The sequence below is a fragment of the Poecilia mexicana genome, unplaced genomic scaffold (genome assembly GCF_051168715.1).
Source record: "Poecilia mexicana isolate PSO_F unplaced genomic scaffold, ASM5116871v1 scaffold_15, whole genome shotgun sequence".
In the NCBI taxonomy this organism is placed as follows: Eukaryota; Metazoa; Chordata; class Actinopteri; order Cyprinodontiformes; family Poeciliidae; genus Poecilia; species Poecilia mexicana.
In genome coordinates, this window is record NW_028263384.1 from 18,855,318 (window position 1) to 18,865,269 (window position 9,952).

At 36.7% G+C, this 9,952-nt stretch overlaps 1 protein-coding gene across 1 annotated transcript; it reads right to left on the reverse strand.

Annotated features, from left to right (window-relative positions):
• Window positions 1-49: 49 nt before the first annotated feature.
• rab23 (RAB23, member RAS oncogene family) lies at window positions 50-9,408 on the reverse strand. Its single transcript, XM_014981896.2, has 7 exons — window positions 9,045-9,408; window positions 4,074-4,289; window positions 3,835-3,920; window positions 2,707-2,863; window positions 2,499-2,581; window positions 2,321-2,413; window positions 50-2,232 (listed from the first exon to the last, which is right to left on the reverse strand). The coding sequence occupies exons 2-7, from the start codon at window positions 4,226-4,228 to the stop codon at window positions 2,099-2,101; spliced, it is 708 nt and encodes a 235-aa protein (XP_014837382.1). The 5' UTR covers window positions 4,229-4,289; window positions 9,045-9,408; the 3' UTR covers window positions 50-2,098.
• Between the last annotated feature and the right edge of the window lie 544 nt (window positions 9,409-9,952).

The window sequence follows — 9,952 nt, forward strand, 5'->3', positions numbered from 1 at the left end:
AGTATGGGGTGAAGAAGAAGAGGGAAAAAAAACTCCACCAAGACACGAGTGAAAAACACATTTTTTTAGTTTCAATTTTCCAACAAACACGTTCCCCAAACATAACATCTGGTGCACGTTTGAGCGCCATACCTTACCCTCCAACACACTGGTACATGTCAGTTTGTTTAAATGTGTCAATTTGGTTTACGCAGGTCGATGTGAGAGAAAAGCAGAATACAAGTAAAGCAGAGATATTATTTCACCTGAGTAACATTACATATGAATAGTAATTATTAACGTTTTGTTTTAAGACTTAATTTCATCTAAATGATAAAGTGCACAAAAATCATTCAGTCATGATGTTACTAATAAAGTAAACAATGTCAAACAGAAAAACAACAACAACAAAAAAACAAACGGTTTAAGGAGTATTATTTTTCTGTTGCAGGTTTACTGTAGGCAGTTTCACACAAGCGGTAAGAGATGGGATTAAAATGCTTACTAGTTGTTAATGTAAACATTGTTGAACATTCACTGATGTGAAAGAAGGCTTGCATGCATTTTATATATATTTATATAAAGTACACTTCACATGGAGCCAATGTGGAAAAAAAAAAACAAAAAAAAAACTTGGATCTTTCAGGGCACTTTCAGTACCGTGATGTGACTGTGGAACACATTTAAGCACCTTTTTTTGTATTTTCAGAATTCATAAAGATGAGGATTAAATACGTGAGAGAATTTTATTGTAAAAACTAAAAACAAAACATGCATACATTGGTATTATCATAAGACTCGCAGATGTAGTTGCATGTAGACCGCAAATGTTTGCTTAAATCCTGGTTATGACACCAGACTATACCACATTATTGTATAATTTTTTTGTGCTTGATGAACAGGTTTGCAAAAGAGGAAAAAAAAAACTGAAAGGCTTGATACAAAAAAAAAAAAAAGGCGTACACATAGTCTTAGGTCAATACCCTCATGTTCTTTTACTTTCAGGCAAAGACAAGAACATAAACACTTTAATATCCTGTCCTAATGGCCGGCTTGTGACACTTTGAGAGCCATGGTTTTACATTCTGTTATAGACTTAATGCCACAGATGTCACTAAGTAGTGGAGTTTTAGTCTTGTAGGCTTATGCCTGAATATCTGTAATGTTAGAAATAAAATGATTTCCTCTTGAATCTTTAGTGTCACCAATACTTAGTATTTACAGCTAAATAAATTCAATGGTTTAAACAAAAAAAGATGTAAAAGGTCAACACCTGCAATGAAAATATAGTATAGTTAATTGTAATTTATATCATAGGACTCAAAGAGTTGAGCATCATTAATTTATCATCTAAATAAACGTTACATTTACTAAAAGTGTACATAAAAGGAATGATTTTGTGTAATTCTTGATTCACAATTGTTAACTCAGAGGAGCGTATTCAAAAAAAAAAAAAAAAATTGAGGTTCCATCCAGATCACTTAAATGTGATCTTCAGCAAAGACTCATTAAGAGTAAATTTGGCACATAGTAATCACTCAACACTGTTGTGCTTAATACAAAAATACAATTTACCTCTGGATCTGTCAGGGATAAACAGTAATAGTTTGAACCATATTCTGTTAATTGCTAGAAAAATATGGTACAAAATAATCTGTGTATCTTTTACAATACATGCAAATATATCGCACAGCATTCATGTTAAACACAGCAATGAGTAGCTGTAAAAAAAAAAAAAAAAAAATTAAAAAAAAGAATTCACATACTGGGGGAAATGTTTCCAGAGTCCGAGTGCAACTTTTGCTTCTACACATCTGGACAAATTTCTGTATGTCAAGACAGTTTCAAGTGGAAAAAATCCACTAAGAATCAAATATAGAATTTATTAGGGACACAAAAGAAAACTGCAGCTGTTGCCGTTATTTAAGGCAATCACAATGGGAGGAGCAACAGGTGCACAAAAGTTGCAAAATCAAATCAATGAAGAACTGAAAATGGTGTTATATTGACATTCCCAGTCTTTGTGGGCTTACCTCCAGGTAATACAACAATGACTGATGTCATCTTAAACAGAAATGCAAGTCGCTGAAATCAAAAGCTAAATTGTAGGAAATGTTTTCTAGAGCAGACTGCAGCCTCCAAAAGGGTTCTTACTCTTCTTGGTCCTCTGTTTATTGGGTCGTAAAGTGATGACTTCTCTGCCATTGCTGGAGCTCTGGTTGGTTACATTACTACAAGTGGTATTGAAAACACCTTTGGAAAAAAAAAAAAACTATCATTAATGTACCCAAAGTAATGAAATGTATAACTAAAATGTAGCATTTAAAAAAAAGCTGTGTACCTATTTTATTGCTTGTAGAGTGGATCACCTCTGTTTCCTCTGCTGTTTGCTGTTTGAGTCTCTGGAGATATTTCTCAGCCAAGTACTTGAAAACTGAAAAGATTTTTAATTTATTACATATAATTAATAGTGCATCTTCATTTGTATCCAACCAGGAGGGAGCATTGTCATTACTTACCCTCATTGACATTCAGATCCTCTTTTACAGATGCGCGATAAAATCTCAGTTTAAGTCTTTTAGCCAAAGCTTCCGCCTCTTCACTGCAAATGAATGAAAAATAAAAAATAAAAAATCTTGGTATGTCTCTAGTTACTTTCTACTTATTACCTTTTGTCTTACACATTCAACTGTAAACACATTCAGTTCCACTGAATGGAGGGCTTACTTTTTTATTACAGTTTCTTCCAGGAGATCGATTTTATTTTGCACCAGGACTGTGGGAATATTTCCAACCTCCGCCTCCACCTTCTCCCTCCAGTTGTCGATGGCCTGGTACGACTCGCGGTCTGTTGTAGAGAAGACTAGCACACAGGCCTGGGCACCTGCAACACAACAACACACTCAATTGGTTTTTAAGCTGTTGACTCCCTTCAACAATATACATCCAATGTCTTTTATTATTTTAAAAATCTAGGATCTGGCTTAGAGTTGCAGTTCAGATATGTTGGTTCCATAAGTAAGGTGACAGAACCATAAAAACTGAAACGACTGAGCAAAATGTAAAAATGCACATGTATACTCTAATTTATTCAGGCGCCTTGAAATAAAATGTGACACAACTATTGAGAAGTGATGTTTAGTAACTAAAGTCTGCCTCAAACCTGTATAAATGCAACTGTCCTATGAAAGTCTCAGGGGTTTGTGAGAGAACATTACTGAACAAACAGCATCATGAAGGCATCAGGTACTGCAGGAAGAAAGTTGCTGACACAGTTAGGTTAAAAACAACATTTGAACGTCACACAAAGTTCTGTTCAATCATTGGTAAGTGGGAGGAGTATGACAACTTTAAACCTAACAAGACATGGAGGTCTGTTTGAACTGACAACGCTGTGTGCTATAGAACATTAACACTGTGCATCACCGTGAACACATAGCAGACTGAGGAAAGAGAATCTGGTCAGAGCTGATGGGTAAATGGACAGACCTAAATGCAGCGTGACCCTGTGTTTGCCCTTGATCACCTCAATCCTTCTCCATTTTTGCCTTGCCATGAGTGTTTCATTGCTAGGCAAATCTTTTTCACCTCCTTCTCTTTTCACCGTCTGATTCTAATAATAGCTGCACTAACACTCAACACTCACTGCACAGGTAGGTTTGTTGTGTCAGAGGTGATCCAGCAGCAGGAACAAGTTGTCCAGCCCATAGCATCTTCATTTGTTAGGTATTTATTTGCAAAAACTGGAAAATCTTTCCACATTAGTTATGTGGTACTTTGTGTTGATTTTTTTTTATTCAAGGAGTAAAAAAAAAAACATCTGCATGAAACTGTAATACAGCAGAGGGATCTTACCTCTGTAGTAAGCCTTGGTAATGGCATCAAACTCTTCCTGTCCAGCGGTGTCCCACAGCATTAGTCGAACCTCCTCACCGTTTACTCTACAGAGGAACGCAATGAAGAGGGAACATCATGTAACTTTCAATTCAACACAGTGATATGTATTCACAGGAATTCATTAAATGATTTCAGACTCTCACTATGTGACTTTAAATGTAAATCATAGAAGAGCATCAGGGACAAAGAATGCTTACATAATCTGTCTTTCTAGAAAGTCCACCCCGATTGTCTTTTTGTAGTCCTTTGTGAAAATGCCTTTGCAGTAACGCTGGATCATGCTGGACTTGCCAACGGCTCCGTTGCCAACCACGACCACTTTGATGGCCACCTCCATGTCCTCTTCCAACATGGTGGCTGCTTTGCTTAGTTGCACTCAGTGGTTTCAACGATATGACGCAAACATGCACCAACTGAAAGAGTAAAAAAAAAATTAAATAAATAAAAAAACTAAAATGAAACAAGTTTATTTTTTTTAACATACAGGTGCTACGACAGGAGCCACACTGGAAACAATTCTGCAGTTGTGCAGTTGGTAGCTTCAGGAGTAGGGTCTTTCTGAAAAGAGTTTTTAATGTTAATACTCTGGGTTCTTCCAACAGTCCAAAAACATAACTGTCCCATTATTGGTCTCCGTAAATTGTCCTTAGTGTGTGTGAGTACATGGTTGTTTGTCCTATGTGTGTCTGTATTGGCCTGAGATGGACCCCACCTCTCACCCAATGATAGCTGAAGATGGGACAAGCAGGTATAGAAAATCTGTTTTTAAATGATAGTTTCCAAACTATGTGTGACATGTTCTTTAAGCTACCGACTGCAAACCAGAGCAGATAGCCTGAGTAATTAACAGCTATCAACTTACTATGCTTAAAGCATAAAAGCAAAGCGTCAGAAACAGATATTTTTCTGCCTTATGTATGTTTACTTGAAAACTGCTAGATTTAGCAGATCTTTATTTTATATTTTTGCTTGATGTATGGCAGTCAAAGTAACCACTATGAGCAAAGTTTGAATATTTCAGCAGCAGTATAATTACTTGTTGCTTTTTTTTAAAAGATTTTTTTTGGCTCTAGTGGCCTTTATTTGATAGTTAATTGACAGGAAAGTGGGCAATGAGAGAAGGTGGAAGACATGCAGCAAGGGTTGCCAAGGCCGGGAATCAAACCTGCGACAGCTGCGTCGAGGATTAGGACCTCCAAATGTGGGTTGTGCTTAACCCCTGCGCCACCACAACACACCTCCTTGTTGTTAATGTTATGTTTAAATATGTTTGCATTTTTCGTCCAAAACAACATAATGTTGAGACACGAACAGTATGATAACCTCCTTACTGAAGGTTATCACACTGTTAGAACCTCATACCAGTCCATGCCTCGTTACTCAGTAATTGCATTGTTACATCCTGGTACAAGTCCAGTAGATGGTCAGCAAGAGAGTTTAACTTTAAATTCGCAATTCACACTTGAAAAAGACACATGAGTGGGGGGTGGGGAGGGAATGGTCCAGGTAGATTATGAGAAAAAGTCAGCCTCCTACTATACTCGCTAGTAGCATGACAGACTAAAAGCTCGATTTTAAAGCTTCTACAAAACCAGGAGGCTTTTATTTTTATCCTGCTTTCTGCTCACAGGAAAGAAGTGTAAAATATCAAGTTGTCCGTTAATAATTTTTTGACAAAGCTTTGTAGTTTGTCCACCCAGCACATGTTCGCGTCCGTTTATGGGTGTTAATATAATCTAAAGTACAGGGACGTCTCATAACAAAGAATATGGAGCCCCGCTGAGGAGAATGTAGGCTTTTAACACATGATATGAGCAGTCAAGTATAGCCTATGCGTAAGGCATAAGACAATATTTACAGACAAATATTAACTGAGAGAATAAGTTGTACTTGTGGTAAAACCATATATTATCCAAAATATAAATTTGTTTGGATAAAAAATTAATGACAATCAGAAATCTGTAGTGTGTCTAGATTCTTGAAAACTATTTCTAATTATCTGTAGCTGAAATGGCAGGTCGAAATAATCGGGTAAAAAACAAACAAACAAACAAACGGAGCAAAACACAGTGAAGATTTTGTCAATGTTTATACTCCTGGCCTAGGGATAACATTATCAAGAAATACATTTACTATACGTCTGTGTGTGTGTGTGTGTGTGTGTGTGTGTGTATATATATATATATTAGAGGTGTGCCGATCGATCGGTCACCGATCATAATCGGGCCGATTTTCGTGAAAAAGTGCATGATCGGTGATCGGCAATCATTGGCTCTTGTTGCCGATACCGATCATCTCATTTCCAGCCTGCCTGTGCAGCTGGTCTCCTCTTTCCTTCACTCTGCGCAAACGCGGAGCAACAAATCCTAAGCGATGTGGAACTATAATGCACTGAGTGAATGGGGAAGTGAATGCGTGTTGCGGCGGAAAATTGAAGCACGTCAAAATGCATCAACACAACGAAGCTAATACGACATAATAACAATGCCATACTTGACGGAGTTTGGCTACATCGAGGCTCACTGCAGTAAAAAAGACATACGGAGGATCAGATAGCAGGTAAAGCAGCGCACAGCTACAAACACTCACCCGGATTAGCATGACGGTCAGAAAGCTAAACAAATAACCCGCAAAATTATTTAAGTCTTCGAGCTGCGATGTAAGACGCTGGTTCTGCTCTCGCTGTTGAACCGCTGCTACGCTACAGGTAGTAATATTTCACAGACGGAGCACCGCTTCTCTGAAAAAATAATCGATCTCCTCCCTGATCTGCATAATTACTCCGCTCAGTCAGAAACAGCCACTCAGAACTAGCAGTAATCAGCTAGCCGCCATGCTATCAGGAAGTTTTCATTCAGTAACTCAGGATTGTTTATTGTTATGGAACCTGTTTTTGCCTTTGAATGTTAACTTTTATACTTGAATTTTTTTGGCAATGTTGAGAGGTTTTATTTTGGCTCTTTGCATTATTTAGCCTCTTCAGAGCCTTCATATGTTTTCAGTCTGTTAAAGATAGTATTACTATAGCAGTACAATTTGCACAATGCCTGTTTTGTTTAGTTTTCTTCTTGAAAAAAGTTATTAAAAATAAGTTTTTGTCTAAATTAAGGTGAATTCATGGTTCCTTTTTCCACATAATGTAACCGGTAGTGTTTATGATAAAAAAAATAAATAAATAATTATGTGATCGGTGTGATCGGTATCTGTGTATCGGCCCTCATGGGTGATCGGTATCGGTATCGGCAGGAAAAAACCTGATCGGCACATCCCTAATATATATATATATATATATATATATATATATATATATATATATATATATATATATATATATATATATACATATATGTATATATATATATAAATAAAACTAATTTTATATTCCCACACTACAGAAAGAAGCTGATAATTTTTTAATCAAAATTTTAAATATTGACAACTTTCTAAATCTTATTGCTGAGAAAGATAATGGCACACAAGTTATTTGCATCTTATTTCCATTTTAATTTTAAACATGAGGTAAAACATTTGATAGGCAAGTATAAAATAGTATACAACAAAGTATAGAATAAAGAATCTTAAGATTTCTGAAATAAATAAAAACATATTAACATATAAGTAGTATTTAAAAACTACTTTATCTATATTTATCAAAGCCAACATCAGTGGCTTCCATGGCCTCTTATTACCTTCATCTGATGAATTCAGCGACAATATAATCACTCACTCAGTAAACAGTTTAGACCTGTAATTCCCTATTTAGAATACTAAAATAAATGTTGTAAATTCTACTGGGAATTCATCTAAAGCAGCCATCAGCATGTTTATACTTCCATTAATGATGAAAAGTGCAGGCTCTACATGGCAACACTGTCCTCCCCACGTATATGTGTGCAGTGACAGAGTGCAATGCTAAACAACATATTGTTGCAAAGCTGCTCTCAGTGGACACTGGCAGCCTGCTGCGTGACAAGGCCGTCCAACAGCCTCAGTGAGTTTGGTTCGGTAGGGAAAATTATTATTCAGCAGCTATAATTAAGCTGCATGATGCATCACAACATGCAGCCAAAACACAGTTAAAAATAAAGCAGGCTAATCTCCTGGAGTCAGTAATTACTTTATTTTCACAATCTAACCCAGATATTTGCAGTCTCATATCTTAGTGTAATATTGTTTGGACATTAGCTTAACTTACAAGCATTATTTAAAACTTTAATAACTTCAAGTTATGAAATATGTCATATAAACTGTGTGGCAAGTAATGTCTGCCTTTAGCAGTCAGGCATAACGTTTTGACCATTGACAGGAGATGTAAATAACATAATCTCTTCATCTTGACATTCAATATTTGGTGGCACATAGCAGCAAGTCAACACTGTCATCAAAGTTGATGAAGCCGAATTGATAAAATCACAGACAATGGATGAATGGATTGAAGTGTTTTTCCCTCCGAACATAATCTACACTAAAGTGAACTCAAAATGTGAACGAATCAAGCAATTTATCTGATAAAGAAGAGTTCACTCGCAAGAATACTAAAAGTTCAAGTAACAGATGAAAGTGGTTGCCCCAGCAGGGAGGGTGTACGTTGTTTTTTTTTTTTTTTTTTAAATCATTCAATCAGTCATCAATCAAATTTTATTTGTAAAGCACATTTCAGCAGCAAGGCATTTCAAAGTGCTTTACATCATTGTGTACAGCAAAGTGGGTTTACTTATCAAGCATAAAAGATGTACACATAAAATAGCAGACACTTCATTTAAATTATACATGCGAAAGACAATACACCTCTTTGCAACGAGGAATGACATCTTCACAGATTCACCGTTACTTTTCCAGGCCTTAAGGCGACTGAAAGGCAATCCTTTAATGCAGTAAAAAAAAAAAATAAATTCCCAATTCAGTGATATGAAACTATGCTCCTTCTCTCAGTTTTCCGCAACTATGACTATAGATGTTGGGTGGGAATTTCTAATACTCTTAAATTTTAGTAATTCGTTGCTGTTTCTTTCTTCCACATCTTACTCCTTTTCTGGTCAAGGCAGGACCTGTTGCTGACAGGGAGGTGTAGAAAAACCGAGAAACTGCTTCTCAAAGCTAACTGACGCAGCCGCGTCAAGTCTGGATGAATGGAAAACGAGAAACTACCCAACTGGGTTATTTCGTACCTGTGAGATTCAGTTAAAACTTCTCCACCAGCATTAGGTCAGCTAACCGGCCAGCTAACCCACAATGACATATCCACGTCCTCGATCTGTTCCTCTTCGCAGCCAGTGGAGACGCCAGACTACAGTGCTAAGGTTACCTTGCCTAGGTTAGCCACTTTTCGGAGAGAAACCTCTGGGCGTTAACGATTTCTGTCTGACAAGAGAACAGAACAAAATATTTCACCTGTTATAGTGGCGAAAAATAATTACTTAGCACCTAAAGCTGGGCGAATTCTCACTGCATTAACTGTGTGTAAAAACATTCCTATCTTTGGTAAGCTAAAGGTCCAGCTTGCTACGCTGGTGCTGAGAAGCTAGCGGAGGCTCGCGAATGCTTGTTGCTAAGCAGCGGAGCCAAAGAGTGCAGAAGGCAAGAGAGGAAAGGAGGAACATGCGTCTTTCCTTGGGAGCCTTGGGATCGTTTGTAGTTCCAAACTCATGACAGTTTGAAATATTTTGAAAAAGATATCCCAATATTAATCAGCATATAGTTATATATGTCATTGTACAAGCTTGCTTATTTGGTTAAACATGATGAATGAAGGAATATTGCCATGGCTAGCTGTACTTAGTAACAAGATAAAAACGAGGACGCCTTCTTTTTCAAAGAGTTGGCCACTGGTGGGTGCGACTAGGGTGCACAAAAGAAGCAAAAATCATTCACATAATTCATTTTTTATCCGATGAAAGTTAATCGACAGATAAAACAAACTGCAATACAACAACATAAGAAGAAATTTTACTTTTCTTATTGTGATAGATAGATAGATAGATAGATAGATAGATAGATAGATAGATAGATAGATAGATAGATAGATAGATAGATAGATAGATAGATAGATAGATAGATAGATAGATAGATAGAGCAT

Coding starts and splice junctions, on each gene's coding strand:
- rab23 (XM_014981896.2), bottom strand. CDS start 4,228: ATGTTGGAAGAGGACATGGAGGTGGCCATCAAAGTGGTCGTGGTTGGC. Junction 3,921..4,073: donor TTTCTAGAAAGACAGATTAT/GTAAGCATTCTT, acceptor GTTCCTCTGTAG/AGTAAACGGTGAGGAGGTTC. Junction 2,414..2,498: donor GGATCTGAATGTCAATGAGG/GTAAGTAATGAC, acceptor AAATCTTTTCAG/TTTTCAAGTACTTGGCTGAG.